Raw genomic sequence first — 19,337 nt, 5'->3', positions numbered from 1 at the left:
CGCTCATTGATTTGCTCGAGTGGACACCAGTAATGTCTCTATTGTGAAACTTGTTGTTACTGTTTTTGGCATATCGAATACATCACGGGTAGCTTGCCAGACTCTGCCGTCCAGTCGAGATACTCTCGGTAACTTGCTGGGCTCTCCGAGTGGGGTGGAGGAATCGAACCCTGGTCAGCTGAGTGCAAGGCAAACGCCCTACCTGCTGTGCTATTGCTCCAGCCCACCCCCAAAAGATATTATTCTTAATTTTGAAAGTCAAAAGAGAGTGTGAAGAGAAAAAAATCTAGCTAATCTACTTATCTGTTTCAGAAGAGAATTCTTATTTACAGTGACAATGTAACTTAAACTGAAACAGTTGTGGTACAGAAATGAAAGTTATTACTCTTTTCCCTAAAACTACAAAGTTATGTATAAAAATAATTCAAACCACTAAACTCAGATGACATCAAATAAAAGTTTCTCACAAGACTGTGGCTAAAGTATTTTATTTAATTATGCAATTTGCAAATGGCTTCATAAGAAATTTTAAAAGCAAAGTTATAAAACATTTTCAATAAAAAAGTACAGCGTTAACAGCAAAATTACATTTCTTTATAGTACAAATAAAAGCATTTTGTTTCTATATACTGTCTGAAAATGTTATAATATATTCACCAACAACAGATGAAATGTTTTACTTGAATGAGAAATATCACAGTAATTCAATCATTTGTTAATAACAGGTTCATCATTTGGACTATAAAAGTCAAATGCTCAACTTCAAGGAAAATAACAAAAACTGTCAACATCTAATATGAAGTTACAAAAGACTTTAGAATGGAGATGTATTTCTAGCCTTGTTATACTATTAAATTCTGCAAAGAGGAATTAATACTGTAAACATGAATTACACTTTAAAAAAGCACCATTTAACATACATTCTACATAAACTTTCAAGTGAAAAACAATTTAAATGTTTTGTTAAGCACGTAAATAAAAATAACTATTATTTAACCACTACACAGAAAAATTATCAAACTTCACCTCATTGCACAATGAAAAAGCACTTAGAAAAAGCACTTGGAAAAAACAGCACACTTTTTTTATGGGCTTTATATATATGCGCAACACACACACATTGTCACTTTTCTTAAATTGAGAGCAGTTAAAACATTGTCAGAGCAATTTCCTGAGTTTCTAAGTTTTCCAATTCCCAGCGCAGAAATAACCAACCTCACTATTATAGTGTCCTTTTTCTAAACGTAATCCCCCGTCCCCCTGAAAAGAAACAAAACACACTTAAATTTAGAAAGAAAAAGAAAAATGACTGGAAACAATCCAACAGAATCATTTAACTTTTCTTCTCAAAACGTGTTAAAATAGACGAACACCTGTTAAGTCAGGATTTCTACTGTATAATATATTCTTTATTTTAAAGGCCATCGAAGAGCAAATTAAAATGAAAACACTAACACAATGGGGGACTGGAGGGAGAACTCAACTTTAAAATCGTCAAGATATATGAACGACCAGTAAAGTTAAGACAACATCCTTTCATTTCTTACCACAAATTAAAAGAATGGATGAAAATACTGTTAAGAAGTGATACCATGGGGCGAGGAGGAAGGGGAGAGAGGAGGGGCCTGGGGGCAGGGAGAGAAATTGGGGACAGTGGTGGTGGGAAACGTACACTGGTAGAGGGATGGGTGTTGGAACACTGTAGACTGAAACCCCCTCATGAAAGCTTTGTAACTGTACCTCACAGTGATTCAAAATTAAAAGAGAGAGAGAGAGAAAAAGAAAGAGACAGACAGACAGACAGACAGACCCTACTTGCCCTATAGTTACATTAATGCTCTTTCTCCCCCCAATAGAAACTGGTAAGAAATTACTGAGAGAAAGTAATCATCACTAAAACTTTCCACACATCAAAAATGTTGTCCTTATAAAACATTAAATACCTTTGCAAAGAGAAATTCTAATGAGGCATATATTATCTCATTACCAACACATGAAAACTTTGATAATTCACACAGTCTTTACTTTTGACAGAGAATTTAGATATGAACAAGAGAAAAAAAAATGGTAATTCCCAAACAATATTTGATACATATGGTCTAGAAGTAGTCACAACAGAAGAGATTATAAAATTCTCTTTTATAATTTTGTGTTGTTTAAACTAAGCAAAATAGCAGTGGGGGAGGCAGTTTCAAATTAAATAACTTCATAAAAACGGATGTGATGCTCAAAATTCACCTATATATTTATGAATAACAATTAAGAAAAAATAGCACTAGATCTAACAAACTAAGGCATAAATTTAAGTTGATACAATATGGAACACAGCTTCTTTCCTTTGGTTTCTTCCCTAAAAATACCTCACCTCTTGTTCTTTTTGAATGTTCCCACCTTAGTTATAATGATACTGAAATAAGTCTAGCTGAAGTACTCAGATGATGTTCTTTTAAACTGGATAAGAGAATACAAAAAGTGAAGATGAGTACACACTGGCATATACTCTGTAACTCCAGATTTTAGTATTATTATTCAAAGCTCTTAAGTCATATTAATTTATGCAAGAAAATTAGTTTATTACATCAATTATAGTTTTAGATAATTTCTAGAAATGAACTGCTTTACTTTTAATGTCTGTAATTCATATAAACATCACAAAAACAAATGCAAAACTATTGGCTTTTTTTTTTTCAAAAAAATCACAAAATGTGAATATTTAACACAGCAACTAACCACTTTTAAATAATAAACATCTTTGTGTGCAAATACAAATTACTAATATAGCTCTTTTGTTGAAGCATGCTTTCGTATACATAAAACATCTTTTTGAAATTTCTTTCATTAAAATGTTTGATCTTTTGGGAAAATTATTCTATAACTCAGAATTCTTTCCGTAATAATCAACCCTATATATCCTGACTCAAGTGATTTCTTAGGCCTATCAAAATAACACAACAGTTTGCTGAAATTATGTATGTTGAAAGTATTATCCATTTCAAAGTCAAAACTGGATCACTGTTTACACTGGAAATTACAGCTTATAGCATTAAACCTACATTAAAAATTTTAATTGACACACTAAGAATATTTTTTCTTCAACAAGAAAATACAATTAGTGAAAGATTCCTTTTACAAAGGTGACTCCTTATAATTATTTCAAAAATGGTTTTTATATTTAACAGAATTCTAACCTGTTGCAATTTAGAAATTACACGCTTTATATGATAGCATCACTTGGTAGCTATCTAACCAATTCTATTTCTTTGAAGCCTTTTCAGCCTATGGAAGGATAAAACTACAATATAATCTTAGACCCCAACTCTGTTCCCAGAATATGCAGACACACCAAAGGAAGAAATACAATAAAAAGGTCAAGATCAAATAGAAAGCATACGAAAGTACAACAGCAAGCCTTTCTTTCTGTAAGATATGGCAAAATGAAAGGATTTTACGTGTTCGGTTTCAAAATAAAAGAAACATTCAAGTGTTACCATTAAATCTTTCTTTCATTACTACTACCTTTTCTTCTGTTTTCAATACAAGCCTCTGAAGGGCATGAGCCAGGTCTCTAGACAAGTTAAATACCTTTTATAAACACCTTCAGAACTTTGCTGAATGTCAAACAACAATTAATACAAAGGTAAAATTTTCTCTGAAAGAGAATCAGAGTAATTCAAGCTTTAAAACGGCAGCTGATCATTTTCTTAAACATTTGTAATCAATAAAAATCTCTTTAATAACAGGCAACATATTTGGCATGTGATTCAGTAAAAAATTAAACTCTTGAACTCTGAAAAACATCATAATGCTTTTCTGTTCTATAACCGGACATTATTTCTAATACAACACGTTTACAATAAAGCTGAATTTACTACAAAAACTAATTTTATCCTACAAACCTTTACACTTCTAAATCAAATACATTTATTTTACTTTAGCATGACTTTCAAGCACCCTGGTTTGATTTCAGAGAACCTGCAAAAAGGATTGGAAAAAAAAAAAAGTTATTTTTAAAGATAAAAATTTTAAAGCAGTAAGGCAATAAGATTATAACCAATTCCATGGGTCTACGTTAAATTACTATTTATCAGCCTCTATTTAATATCTCAAACCAATATCTATGCTTATATTACTTCTCATCTATTGTCAAAATAAGCACAATACTAAAGCTGGGGTTTACTTCTAACTTTCGTAGTTACTATAGTTTAAGACGTTACAAAACTGTCAAGCCTGAATTTGACCTTCATGAAATAGAGCTGTGTGAAAAGCATCTGCATTACATTATTTCTGTGCACTACATCAGTACCAAGTTTAATAATCTCCAATAAAACACAGTTACGTATAATTCACGCTATGACTCCCTCAGTTTGAAATTTAAGACTAGTCTCTAAAATAGATCATTAACCCCAAAATGATAATATTCTGGTCAAAATACATTACTTAACTTTTTATATACAACATAAAGTAAGCTACAATAATTAAGATTAGATGTAGGGGAAGGGGGCACTTAATGACATAAATCCTCAGAGAGTTTATGCATCATCAGACAGGTTAGCGGTCACATCCTCTAGTGCTTGAGGGGTTTACTATTCTTTGTCGGGGGTTATTCTCAGCTGTGCTCAGGGAACCATGGTGATCAAACCAGGCCCAGCAGTGCACAAGGCAAATGCCTTTACCCCTGTACTACCTCTCTGGCCTCCAGATCTTTATTCTTGGATTTCTCTTGTCATTTCCTGTTACTAAATAATAAGTAATTAATAAGGAGATTTCGTACTTGTCAGCTAAGATCATTCAGTGGCATTTAACTTAAGAAGATGTATAAATTCAGAGTGACTAGAGTACTCTAGCTAAAGTTTTAACAAATCCAAATTATAACCACATATAAGCTCCCAATTCCTCCAAAAATCCTCAAAAGAATAATCTTGCAAAGGAATATAAAATGACCATAAACTATGAGTAATATGTTACCAAATACATTATCAAAGAAACCTAATGTATTCACTTGAGAATTCAAAACTTAGACAAACTGATTTTTTCAGATTACATTCATCACAAACACATTTTCTTCCACTTCCAGTTTAAAGACCATCATAAATCCAAAAGAGAACATGAGAACATTTCATCATCATGCAGGCATAAATTAAATGCATGAATTACACTGTAGCTAAGACTAGACATTAGAGTTAAATGACTATTGTAACAAATTATTCTATGCATACTTCTAGTCTTTATTGGCTCTATATGGGTAACTATCATTACTAAGAACAGGAAAATTATACTCACCTGAAACTATGGCTTGTGAGGTATTTAATGACAGCTGGTTTGATGCGAGCAACTCCTCCCTGACTATGGTTTCCTCTCCCCGTAATCACAGACAGATAGGGCTTCCCACCGTTCTGCTTAAATTCTGTTACAACAGGAATCAGATCTGTTATAATTCACTCATTGTACATTCTCAATAGAAAAAAGATCTTGACTACTCGAACACCATGAATGGGCCAAAGAGGTGGTACAGTGGGTAGGGTACTTGCTTTGAGTGTAGACAACCCACATTCATCCCCCAACACCCTATATGGTCCCCAAATGCCACTGGTAGTGATCCCTGAGCAGAGCCAAGAGTAAGCCCTGAGCATCTCTGGGTATAACCAACCGCCCTCCCCCCAAAGAAAAAAGAAAAGAAAAAAAAAAGAAATCAAACACGATGTAAAACTATTTTCATATAGATTTACAGATTTAAAACTCCAAAAAAGAAAAGTCCCATAAAAATGTATGTTTTGGGGGCTGGAGCGATCATACACGGGTTAAGGTGCTTGCCTTGCACTCAGCCGACTGTGGTTCAATCTCTGGCACATCAAGCACTGCCTGGAGTGAACCCTGAGCACAGAACCAAGAGTAAGGCCCAAGAACTCAGGGTGTGTCCAATTCCCCACCACCAAAATGTATGTTATGGGGGCCAGAAACATAGTTCAATGGGAAAAGTGCATGCTTTGTATGCAGAAGGTCCAGATTCAATCCCCAGCACTACATATGGTTCGTGGAGGAACAAGAGCCCCTGAGAACTGCCAGTGTAACCCAAAAGACAAAAACAATTTTAATCTATGCCTCATTTATACTGTCAGTACGGAAGGCTCCCTGCAATTCTTCTACCTAAAGACTACAAAAAAGAACTTCTGTGGAGTGGGAGATTTCTGTATGCTACCGGAAGTTCTCTCTGAAACAGTGATAACAATAATACAATAGTGATGACAACCTGACAATTATCACATACATGGAGTCAGCATTGCTTCACTGACATGTATTAACTAAGACTCACAACAACCCTATTAATTAAACATTCTGAACTCAGCCAGCCTTGGTCTGAAAAGTAGGATGGGCCAGTCGAGGATCATGTGACATGACCACAGACGGACAAGTTACCTACCCTACCTGTGCCTCTGCCTCTCCTCATCAAGAAGCTGTAATAGGACATAAAGCTCCCTCTAGGTATGGGTGTTAGCAAATTCACTAAATTCAAGATGGACTGCAGGCCTATTAAAAAAAATCAACCTGTCCGGGCCAGAGAGACAGTACAAAGGGTAGGGTCCTTTTCTTGCATGCAGCCGACCCAGGTTTAATTCCTGGCACCCCAAAGCCAGAGACATAGTTTCAGTTAAAATGTTCTCACTGCTACAGTCCTACCTTCAGTTTTCTGCTGTAAAACTGCTGTCAAGTGTTCAATCGCTTCATCCACATGTAATCCGTGGAGGTCTAAAACATTCTGTGGTAACAGGGAGGCATTGACTTTCTCAAAGATCTCCACGGCGGCCAGGTGATTGGCTTCTCTCATCTTCTGCTCATGGAGACTCCCCTTTAATCACAAACACAGGCTCAGCAAAGACTTGTTACTTTCTACTTAGAAGGTAATGAGGAAGCAAAGAGTGCCCACCCAAAAGTGAAGGCAAAGAAAAAAGGGCAGACAACCTGAAAGTTTAAATGATACGACTCAAGAACACGCCAAAACTTCCCTTGGGCTTCAGCGGCCTGAAGTACAGCCAGAGTGCCGTGGTGCTCTCGAGGGGCCAGAGGGAGAGCACAGGACCGAGCACGGTCCTGTGGGAGGAGGCCCAGGTTCACTTCCAGGTCCAAATGGTCCCAAAGTGCCGCCAGGAGCAACCCCCAAGCACAGAACAACATTAGAGTGACCACAAAACCAAAATAATAATAAAAAGGTTCTTAAACTACAAAACATTTCTAGTATATTTTCTAAATTAAAAATCATATAGAAGAAACTGGCGTACACACCTCCCATATACTTTAATAATCTAGGGCTTAACCCCTGCTAACACCTCTAGTCGCCACTGCGGTTGTCATTCATGGTTTACAGGTTCTGAGGATAATACCAATCTGACACTTTGGCTGGCGCTATCATGAAAAAGAAAGATGTGGCACCACACACAAAAAAAGAAAAACTAATTTGTGTTTCATTTACTACAATGCTAAATAGGGCCTAACAAATTTACAAATTTCACTTCTCTAAAGTACAGTACATTATCTATTTCACAAATTTATATTTTTGGGTTTTTTATTTACTCTCAGGCCAACTTGGCAAGCCAACCATGAGGTGTCAGGAATAGAATCTGAGGCTCTCATAAGCAAAGCAAGCTCTTTTGGCCTTTGTGCCATGTCCCACATCCCCATTTAATTTTCCTTCTCGGCTATAAAAGTGCCAATAAAGGGACTGAAGACAGTACAGCCAAGGAAAGTCCCTGCCCAGGTTCAATCCCCAGCATCACATATAGTCCCCTGAGCACTGCCAGGAGTGACTCCTGAGTACAGAGCCAGGAGCAAGCCCTGAACACAGCCAGGTATGGTTCAAAGCTCTCCCCAAGCCCAACCAAAAGAAAAAGAAACATATTACTAAAATTTCAAACATGAAAGAAAACACAAGTTATAAGCCCAATCTGAAGTGATCTGCTAGTCTGTACTAACACTACTGTATTTCCACCAGAAAACCTACTGGATAGAACCTACCCAAATGGAAAAAATGGCCTGTAAGAATAACCTCCAACTTATGTAAGCCATACGGAAAAGCAACCACAGAAAAAGAACATTTCAGAGATCAAGTTCTTAGAACCAAACAATCATTATATATTTGGATATCTTATTTAGTCCACAGTTCCCAAACCCAAAATAATAACAATCCAAATATTATCTGCTTCAAGATTATTCAAACACTGTACGTTAGAAAAATAGTATAGGCTTCCCACTTACCTGCTGAGCGTAAAACGTAGCAACATTTTTTTTCCCCATTCGATAAGCTTCTTTTGCCTTGCTGTAGCATTCTATCCTCTTCTGCTGATGCAAGAAAGCCTCTGCCCTGTAGTCATCGTACTCTGGGTACTCAAAGTCCTGGAAAGACGGTTCCCCTGGCACATCTTCAGTCTCCTTCGATTTCTTTGTCTGAAAAATATTATACAATAAAACATGGTAAAAGTAAAAAGTGCTAATGGAAAAAATGGGTCCTATTATTTTCAATTTTCTTGTCAAGAAACCAATTCTTCCCAGTGGCTACCTAATAATACAAATAATTGAGGTATGTTACTAACAACTCTCATGAACTCTTTCATGCAATAAAAACAGCAAATCACACACAAAAAAATACCAAATCATGGGGCGGAAGTGATAGCACAGCGGGTAGGGCATTTGCCTTGCATGCGGCCGACCCGGGTTCAATTCCCAGCATCCCATATGGTCCCCCATGCACCACCAGGAGTAATTCCTGAGTGCTTGAGCCAGGAGTAAACCCTGTGCAATGCTGGGTGTGACCCAAAAAGAAAAAAAAAATCAAATCACTATTACCTTAAAAGGTGTGAAAAACTTGTTTAAATTTATCAAGATTTAATTAGATAACAAAAATCAAGATGGATAAAAAGCTGCATGCATAAGTGGGTATTGGGATCATTCTTAGTTTCCTGCTATCAGGCCTCTGTGATTATTATATGAGGATAGTGACCATATGAGCGAGTCTGTGGAGGAAGTCATTAGGATAGAATCAGTTCAATCCACAAAAGACCACACAGTTCCCTAAACTACATGCACCAAGAATGCAGTACCCCCTACCACCCCTGGGTGTGGATCACCCTAACCACCCAAAAGAATTGTATATTCAGTTATACAGCAAAGACAACACTGTTCTGCTTATAAATCTTGAGACATTTTCTATCAGTATAGTGAAACTGTCAACATTGGATGAAAGACTCAAGAATAATACACAGAATGCACAGAATAATACATAGAACAATATAAAACTATCTTTTCACGATTGTATGATGTAACTCAAAATTTCCTTTTTAGGCTGCAACATCTTTCCATCATTTTCACTTTGAGTAAATGCACACACCATATCCCCATTAACCTCTCCTGTCACCGGAATGAACCACAGTGGCTGAATTATCGAGAGAAAAACGTAATCTTTACTCCCAACTAATATTTGGGAGAAATCTTTATTCCAAATCTGATTTGGAATGAAATGACCAGCATCGTCTCCTACACTCTGCATCCTGATACAGACTGTACAATCCAGCCATGACTAACACGGCCCCAGTGCCGTCACCGGGGTCCTGCTCTGTGCACAGCACCTTGCCCAAGCCCTATGGATCCACTAAATAACCATGAAGGATACAAAGAAATAAAGGAAAGGGAATGGAGAGAGAGCTCAAAGGGCTGAACACACACTCGGGGGCCCTGGGTTCAATCCTTAGCAAAGCACGGTCCCTGAGTGCTATGAAGAGTGACTCCCCCAAAGAACCAAGCCAGAAGTTGCCCCTGCACCAGCAGGTGCAGCCCAAAACCAAAGGGAGATTAAAAAGGTTATCCATGAGTTATTTTATTAATAAGTAAAGACTAGCAGAATGATAACGGCCTGCATTTTTTTTAAAAAGTAACTAAAACTAAGACTAGTATATAAAATAACTTCAATCCCAAAATAAAATTTAGAAAATAATTTTATTTATAACAGCACAGAAAAGAGGGGCTGGAGTGACATTATAGCAGTAGGGTGCTTGCCTTGCGCACAGTCAACCTGAATTCAATCCCCGGCATCCCACATGGTTCTCTGAGAACCTCTAGGAGTGATCCCTGACTGCATGCACAGCCAGGAGTAACCCCTAAGCACTCTTGACTGTGGCTGAAAAGCCAAAAATTAATAATGATATTAATACTACTGGAAATAATAAACATAAATGCAAATTAAAACCACAGAGATATCACTTCTGCATTAAATCATTTTATTTCTTTTTTTTTTTTTAAATCATTTTATTTCTTATATTTTCGGTCCTCTGACATCTGGAATCTTGTTAACCCCTACAGACATAGAACCCCACCATGGGGCTAGCTAATTCCTAAAGTGAGCAAACAATAAGCCTGCCAGCTTGCCTCGCATATGCACATGCCCCATCCACAGACCCTACCCCAGTCACTTCCCCCACAGACTCACTCATATGGTCACTATCCTCATATCATAATCACGGAGGCCTGAGAGCAGGACACCAAGAACGACCCCTACACCCCCAAGCAAACTGAAATCATTCCAACTAGCCAATCCTAAAGCTGCTCACCCTTTATCATCCAGTATATCCAACAGAAAACATAAGAAATCAATGAAAACAACTTTTAATTGCCAATTTCCCCCCTCAATTCCAGTTCTGCCCTCCTGAGCACCCTAAAGGGCAGATCTTGCCTCTGATCTCTAGGGGATCGGCGAACAGCAAGAAATTCCTTCTTTATATTAGAAAGCAAATTCAAAGACCAGAAAACTAGCACCGTGATGACGGCACCTGCCACAGATCCAGCCAACTGGAGCTGAACCCCAGGCACTGCACATGGGCGCCTGAGCACTGTCAGCACAAAGTCATGAAGAGCCCCTGGGCACCACTGGGTGTGGCCTAAGAAACAAATTTTTCAAAGCCCCTGATACTTTTTTTTTTTTTTTTTTGCTTTTTGGGTCACACCCAGCGATGCTCAGGGGTTACTCCTGGCTCTGCACTCAGGAATTACTCCTGGCGGTGCTTGGGGGACCATATGGGATGCCGGGGATCGAACCCAGGTCGGCCGCATGCAAGGCAAACGCCCTACCCGCTGTGCTATCACTCCGGCCCCGCCCCTGATACTTTAAAACAACTTCACATATCCCCAGGTGGCTATAAATCAGACAGGTATCATGAGTCAGAGTATACGAACAAACTACCACACTGCTAGTAGGAACATAAAATGGTAAATTCACTTTAGGAACAAAGTTTTATTAGGAGGTTAAATATAGCTGCCAACACAGTTATGCCCCAAAATCACATCCTATTTCCAGCCCACTGATACTCAAGTAAGCCTCATACTAGTACTGTACACTCTACAGAGGAAAAGTTAGGGAAATTCAAATACTTCTCATGCACAATGACATTGGAAGGGGGAAAAAAGTCAACTTATAAATTTATTATTTGAGAACTTAATCCAATACTAAGTTCCTCCACATGTGAGGAGTTCCTTTTCCTTTCTCTTCTACTTTACAATAAACTTTTCTTACTGAAACAAAACAATTTTATTATTTGCGTAAGCAAATATTCTTGGGTGGGTGGCGGGGGGCGGGGGGCCACATCCAGTGCTCCTCAGGGCTTACTCCTCACTCTGTGCTCAGGGGACCATATGTGGTGCAGGGATCAAGCCCAGGTTGGCTGCACGAAAAGACAATACCCTCACCACTATACTATCACTCCAGCATCTAAATGAATACTCTAAACCAAGTACGCTATTGGTGGTTCAAGTTACAACCTATTCAAAAGGGGAAAAAGAATCATAAAATTTCCCCAATAAACCATTCATATTCTGCCCCTTTCTCACTTTGCCAATTGGACTTATGTCTTAACTGCCCATTCATGGGGCAAAGGAAGCCTCCTTGAAAACTCAAGCAAACTGGGGGTTTGTCTTGTATCCTGTCAGAGGAAACAAGTTAAAAAATTTTTCATATTTTCAAGTAGAATTTTTTACAAATTATAGTGGAAAAAAAAATAACACCATACCTTTTTCTCCTTTGACTTCGGTGCAGTATGAGAAATGACACTCTCATTTGGGTGAACAAACTCTGGGGCTACCACTGTTTTTACAGGGTCTCCTTCAAGAACACAATTTAGAAACTGTACTGTGTGTTCTAACGAATAGCTGTAGAGTTAAACACAAACATGTCAGTAAATAAAAACAAAAGCTAAGTGAAAACATAAGCACAGGTAAATCCGTCAAATATTTTAAATGAATATGATCAACTGGCTAACTTTTAAACATTAAGATCCAATGCTCAGTGAGGAAAAGAATGACCAGAAGAAAATGTCATTCCTGAGACACAACCAGGGAACAGTCCTTGAGCACCTCCAGTTGTGTCCAAACCCTCGCCCCCAAAATACCAGGGGTAACATACTAATGACTCATTTTCTAGCCTTTCATTTTAGGAGACTGCCTGCGACAAATCCTTCATCTTATCACCTACACCTCTTAGGCCCTTTGTTAGAGTCACAACTCGCTTCAGTTGTCTTAAAATTTCTTCAAATACTCTGTAAATAATACATCTTTAAACTAATGTTTGTGTGTGTATTTAAAAAAAAAAACTTGGAGAGGGGGAAACTGGTGGTGTGCACGACTTACTCCAAGCCCTACACTCCGAGGACACAGAGTTTGCTCCTGGTGGGGTCGGGGAGCGTATGGCACAGGGGATCAAACCCGGGTGATCTGCCTGCAAGGCAAACACCCTACCTGCTGTATATCACTCCGGCCTCAGTGTGAATTTTCACTTTTTATTACAGTCTAGTCAAAGAAAACTCCAAGTGGAAATACAAAAAAACCTAAGACACTATCCTCACCCCTACATTATCCAGGCATATCCAGAAATGTAGTACAAATTTCTAAAATGTCATAAAACTGCCTCCGTATCTATAGATACTTGGAGTACGTACTGTATTACTAAGATAAGAAAAAAATATTGTAAGCCAGGGAAATGAGTCAAAAGGCTGGACTGCAGGCTTTGCATGCAGGAATGCCAAATGCAATCCCTGCTACCCACTGGTAAATAAGCATTTCTGGAAGAAGTTCCCAAAATCACCTGATGTGGTCCCAAAATTTTTAAATATTTCAGAGAGTATTCAAGAAAAAAAATTTAATTTGGAAATGCAGCAAATACTGTTATACTTTATATCAATGGAGAAGATTATTCACCCAACAGATTTGGAAAAGCAAAATACTACATCCAATCATGCACAAACATGTATGATTGCTATAATACTATGGCAAGAGAGACAGAACCACAGTCGGGGCGTTTTTCCTGCACATGGCTAACCCAAGTTTGCTCCCCGGTACCCGATATGGCCCCCTAGGCCCCGTCATGACAAAGCGTCAGGAATAAGTCCTGAGCACTGCAGGGTATGGCCACAAAAGCACAAAAGAAAAAAAGAAGAAAGAAACAGGCTTGCTCTTCAAGCCCTTTTCTCCCTTGAACACGTATTCACTGGTCTGCCTCAATGCTTCTCTGCTTGCCTATTTCCACTCTGCGTACGTTCTCAGAACTCTCTCCTCACATCTTTCCAAATAAATTTCAATAAAAACAATCTTGCTTCCCAAAAAAAAGAAGAAATAATACTAGATTAAAAAGACACATATCAAAGCAAGAAGATAACAAAAAGAACACTCAAACTGCCAGTGCACATATTTACAACAGAGAGCCTTTACCAAAGGAAATTTGGTATTGTCTGGAAACACTCATTTTTGGCGTGGCCTTACACAGCCGCGTGGGGGACCTTGTGGATGTCGGGATCAAATCAGACTCCTACAAAGTATGCAATCCTGTCCTTTAACCAATCTCCTCAGCTCCTATCTATAAAATATTTCAATGCACATTCTGGACTAGCAATTTCACTTTTAGGAACTAGTCTTCAAATAGCATTCATTCACGTACTCAAAATGATATACTCAATGATATTCAGTGCAACATAGTTTACAACTTTCCTTACAGTCAAAGATAACAATAAAATAAATAGAGATCTATTTAAATAAATCACAGCACTGAAGAAATCACCTTAAAGAATACTGTGGAGGGTTCAAAGTGATAGTACAACAGATAGGGCACTAGCTTTGCAGGCGCTGACCTGGATTCTACTCCTGACACCATATATGGTCCCCTCGAACCTCACCAGGAGTGATTCCTGAGCAGAGAGCTAGGAGTCAGGCCTGAGCACTGCCAGCTGCAGCCCCCCCACCCCCCACCCCAAAAAAAAAAAAAAAACCTACTGAATATTCTGCGGACTTTGTTAAAAGAACAGATCACTAGTATGGAAAGAAAAAATAAATGCCAGTAAAACTACAAAAAGTACATAAACTTTTACTTGGTGAAATATATATATTTATGCATAGACACACAAACAGACACATGTATGCAAACACACATAACTATATATAAGGAAACAATTTTAAGGAACCAATTGCTAGAAAACTGCTCTATTTCTACATTGTGTATTTTGCATTGGAATAGTTTATAATTATCTAATTTATTTCTAATATCAGGAAAGTAAAAAAAAAGCTTAAGATGCATGATACATGATTTGAATGACATCACACTAGAAACTACAGACAATACTTCCACCACTCACTTGTGGTCCTTGAAAATGTCCACCAGAAAATTTTGATTAATGGCTGGAAATATCTTAAAGAGCTGCTTCTCTTTTAGTTTAGTGGCACAATCTTTTTCAAACATAAGTGGATCCCTTTTCTAAAATGAAACAAAACAAAATCATCCTTAAGATGAAATTTTAAATACTAATTATGCTGATCCAAAAGCATGGCTATTTTGTTGCAAAAATACTAATAATTTAAAAGCAATCAGATTCCTTCACTGTTTAATGCTGAAATTAGTAATGTAAGTATTCTTGCACTATTTATATCCCATTTTTTCTAAAGTATTTGAAGCTCCTCATAATACATATACAAACACAATCACGTACACATGTGTGCCTGTGCATATAAATATATACAAACTCACATATACACTCAACACATTCAATCATATATATTGATTGTATATATTATACAACATAATATATTTTAAAAGAATAGATTTAATATGCATAAAATGCAAATATACAAAAACAATATATATAAATATATATACATGCACGTGCATATATATATTTGAACAGGATATAAATAATAAAGTCAGTAGAGAAAATAAAGATAAGAATATAAGTTAGCAAGTAAAATTAGCATATAAAAGCATGACACAAAATTCTGTACAATTACTAACAAGTCAAAAATTCAGTTCCACAAGCTTCTTAGTGGCCAAAGCAAAGAGAGAAACAAAGATTCTCAGTGTCAAAAACAAAAAAGCAAAAAAGTTTCTCAGGAGAAGTCCAGCATTTCCTGGGACCTGAGAAAAATTTCTCACCTGGGTCCTCTTAATAAGGACACTGATGCTGGGAACAGCATCTTCAAAAACATAGTCTCCTCAATGGGCAGAAACTATAATGTACAAATAAATTGCAAATTCAGACTGACAGGAAATCTTAAACGCTGCAAGTTAAGCTCTGAAACCACTGGGTGTTGCCCAAAAACCCGATGGGGAAAAAAAATATGAAAATTGTTACTGTTGTTATTTTTTTAATAAATCATACATGAGTACGTTTAAATTGCCAAACCAAAAATATACTACTTTAATTCTAACTTATGATTATGATAATTTTTCCCCCTTTTTTTAGCTTTTGGGTCATACCCGGCAGTACTCAGTACTTACTCCTGGCTCTGCATTCAGGATAAACACCTAACAGTGCTCAGGGACCATCTGGTGCATTAGGGATCGAATCCCAGTCAGCCATGTGCAAGGCCAGTGACTTACCTTCTGTATCTCTCCAAGCCCTCTGATAAATATTCTTTTTTTTTTTTTTTTTTTTTTTTGCTTTTTGGGTCACACCTGGCGATGCACAGGGGTTACTCCTGGCTTTGCACTCAGGAATTACCCCTGGCCGTGCTCAGGGGACCATATGGGATGCTGGGATTTGAACCCGGGTCGGCCGCGTGCAAGGCAAACGCCCTACCCGCTGTGCTATCTCTCCAGCCCCTCTGATAAATATTCTTAATGTGATTTCTACTTCTAAGGCAATTTGCTGGCACTGCAAGAGCGCTAAAAATTTTTTTGACTTGCTATCAAGATCTTCTTAATGCCTGAAAATTATGACATTTCAGTGGCTAAAAAAAAAAACTGTAAATTAAAAAAAATTATAGATTGTCTTGAAGTCTAGCCATATTTAGGTCATTTATGACATAAAACAACAATAGATAAGTCTTAATATGTAAAAACATGACCAACAAAACGAATGGATAAAAATTAAATATATCACAGGAACAATGAAAACAGAACATCTCAAAAATCCTTAGGGCCACAGAGTTCAACTGCTGAGCACATGATGTGCATAGGGAAGGCCCCGGTTCTCAGCACCACCAAGTCCCATAAGCTCTGCCAGAAATGACCCCTAAGCACACAGCCAGGTATGGTCCAAAATCAAAGTAAGAAAAAGTAAAAAAGAGAAATGTTTTTCCTGAAGCTCTACTCAAAATCACTGACTAAAAAATGTTCCAGAGCAATAGTACAGTGGGTAGGGTATTTGCCTTGCATGTGACAGACCAGGGTTCAAGCCCCAGCATTCCAGATGGTTCCCTGAACACCACCTAGAACAATTCCTGAGTGCAGAGCCAAGAGTAAGTCCTGAGTGGGGCTGGAGCGATAGCACAGCGGGTAGGGCACTTGTCTTGCACGCGGCCGACCCGGGTTCAATTCCCAGTATCCCACATGGTCCCCTGAGCACCGTCAGGGGTAATTCCTGAGTGCATGAGCCAGGAGCAACCCCTGTGCATCGACAGGTGTGACCCAAAAAGCGAATAAAAAAAAAAAAAAGTAAGTACTGAGTATCACCAGTTGTGACTCTCTGCCCCCATGCTCCCCTGTAAAACAGCATTTAACTGGGATTTCTGTGATGCTCATTTATTATCATACTGAGAGTTTAGTTAGAATTATAAAGATGAGTTTCAGGAGAGAACAAAAGATGGTCATACCATTTAGCCATAATGTTTTCCCTTTTTATTAAAGATAATTCACTTCTCTAATATATTGCATATATATTAAGGAAGATGTTTGAAACACTGAACTGTAAGATCCTACTCCAGAGGTTGTTCTTGGATCATGTAAATATACAAACATTCCAGCAGTAGCACATATTCAATTTAATTAACAAGTTATCTTTCTTTCTTTTTTTTTCTTGGCTTTTTGGGTTACACCTGACTCTGCACTCAGGAATTATTCCTGGCAGTGCTCCAGGTGGGGAACATCTGGTTCCCCAAGGATCAAACCCGGGTCAGGCATGTGCAAAGCAAACACCCTCCCCGGTGGATCACTGCTCCGGCACTAACAAGGCGTCTTGAGAAATATTAAAGTGAAAAAATATCATTCATCCAATGTCCCAATTCAATATATTTCTTCTAAATATAATGGTGCTCCTTGGAGTTTGTAAATGTTAAAGCATATTAAACAATGTATAAGGTTGCCATCTAAGAATTTTTTAACCAGACAAATAACTGCTAAGGGGGCCCAGGGAGAGAGTTCATAGGAACACAGCATATGCTTTGCTTGCAGAAGACCTGGGTGCTTTCCCCTGTACCTCAGTTTCCAAGCACCACTGGGAATGACCCCAAGCACCAGGCCAGGAACAGGCTCTGAGCACTGCCAGGGAATAATATATAACCAAAATAATAACCTGTAAGGTCTTTCTCCTTTGTTTAAAATTCTCTAAAATTTATTTTCAAAATTTCCAAAAGCACTAAGAATAAATACAAAACATTCATTTAATTCATTTAATAAGGAACAAAAATAAGATTCAAAGTGAAGCTTCTGTTTTAACTTGAGGCTAGAGAGAAAACGGAACAGAATTCATTCTTTTTTATTACAATTCAGTTTCTAAAATTTTTATCTTTAGAATTTATTTCAGGGCCGTGAGTCCCAGTGATAGGACAGATGGTAGGGCATTTGCCTTGCACACGGCCAACCAGGGGTCAATCGCAGGCATCCCACAGGGCCCTCCAAACACCACGAGGAGTGATTCCTGAGTGCAGAGCCAACTAACCACTGAGCATCGCCAGATGTGGCCCAATAACAAAATACAAAAAAATAAAATACCATTATTCCAGGGCCAGAGAGAACAAATGGATTAGGCAACTAGCCTTGCAGGCAGCTACCCCTGTTCGATTCCCAGCACTACATATGAACACCTGGAATGATCCCTGAGCACAGTCAGAGTAAACCCCGAGCACAGCTAGGGCTGCCCCAAACAAAAAGAGAGGAGGACCAGAGAGGCATTACAGAACTTAAGTGTTTCTCTGGCCAATCACGGTTCAATTGGCACCATGCGGTCACTTGGTAGTTAGTCCCTTCAGCACCATCAAAAACTTTAAAAGATGGACACTTCCATGGGGAGTAAAAAAAAAAAAAAATCGGGGGGCTGGAGCGATGGCACAGGGGGTAGGGCATTTGCCTTGCACGCGGCCGACCCGGGTTCTAATCCCAGCATCCCATATGGTCCCCTGAGCACCGCCAGGAGTAATTCCTGAGTGCAGAGCCAGGAGTAATCCCTGTGCATCGCCAGGTGTGACCCAAAAAGCAAAAAAAAAAAATTGAACACTTCCTTAGGAAGTGTTTAGAATTTTTATTACAAATTTTCAAGTAACTTGGGGCCGGAGCGATAGCACAGCTGGTAGGGCGTTTGCCTTGCACTCGGCCGACCCGGGTTCGATCCCCGGCATCCCATATGGTCCCCCAAGCACCGCCAGGAGTAATTCCTGAGTGCAAAGCCAGAAGTAACCCCTGAGCATCGCTGGGTGTGACCCAAAAAGAAAAAAAAAATTTTTTTTTCAAGTAACTTGACAGATTTTAACTTGATAGATTTCTTTCATATCTTTTTAAACATTTATACCAGTAAAAGTTAAAAACTAAGAAACACAAGGCTGAAGAGATAGGGTAGGGTGTTTGCTCTGCACATGGCCAGTGGGGTTCAATGCCTGAGTGCGTAATCAGGAGTAAGCCCTGAACACAGGTCTGCCACACCCCCCAAAAAAAATTTTTTTTAATGTAAATTCCCAAGAAATATGCAGTTAAGTCACCTGAAAAATTAAGGAAATAGAGATTTAATACAGTTGGTTTCCGTAACAGAAGACTAAGGAAAAACCTCCAACTTTAAACTATATTTAAAATGTTTCAATTCCACTGGTGGAGGATTGGTGCTGGAACATTCTAC

General features: G+C 38.3%; 1 protein-coding gene and 1 non-coding gene across 4 annotated transcripts in view; one reads left to right on the top strand and one right to left on the bottom strand.

The window, feature by feature from the left end:
- Positions 1-472: 472 nt before the first annotated feature.
- N4BP2 (NEDD4 binding protein 2) overlaps positions 473-19,337 on the bottom strand; it is a 67,659-nt gene continuing 48,794 nt past the window's right edge. For all 3 annotated transcript variants that reach the window (XM_055139627.1, XM_055139628.1, XM_004608013.2), the window contains 6 exons: positions 14,655-14,773; positions 12,045-12,183; positions 8,248-8,436; positions 6,676-6,844; positions 5,281-5,404; positions 473-3,972 (listed from right to left, as the gene is read on the bottom strand). In XM_055139627.1, the coding sequence (XP_054995602.1) occupies positions 3,927-3,972; positions 5,281-5,404; positions 6,676-6,844; positions 8,248-8,436; positions 12,045-12,183; positions 14,655-14,773 (786 nt within the window). In that variant the 3' untranslated portion in view covers positions 473-3,926. The remainder of the gene's footprint in view (positions 3,973-5,280; positions 5,405-6,675; positions 6,845-8,247; positions 8,437-12,044; positions 12,184-14,654; positions 14,774-19,337) is intronic.
- LOC129405410 (small nucleolar RNA SNORA27) lies at positions 11,852-11,975 on the top strand. The gene has a single exon (XR_008630560.1). It is a non-coding gene; the product is annotated as a small nucleolar RNA SNORA27 (small nucleolar RNA).

This window comes from Sorex araneus, chromosome 5, assembly GCF_027595985.1.
Source record: "Sorex araneus isolate mSorAra2 chromosome 5, mSorAra2.pri, whole genome shotgun sequence".
NCBI lineage: Eukaryota > Metazoa > Chordata > Mammalia > Eulipotyphla > Soricidae > Sorex > Sorex araneus.
Note: the sequence above shows the minus strand (reverse complement) of the source record. Positions and strands in the feature narration are given on the sequence as shown.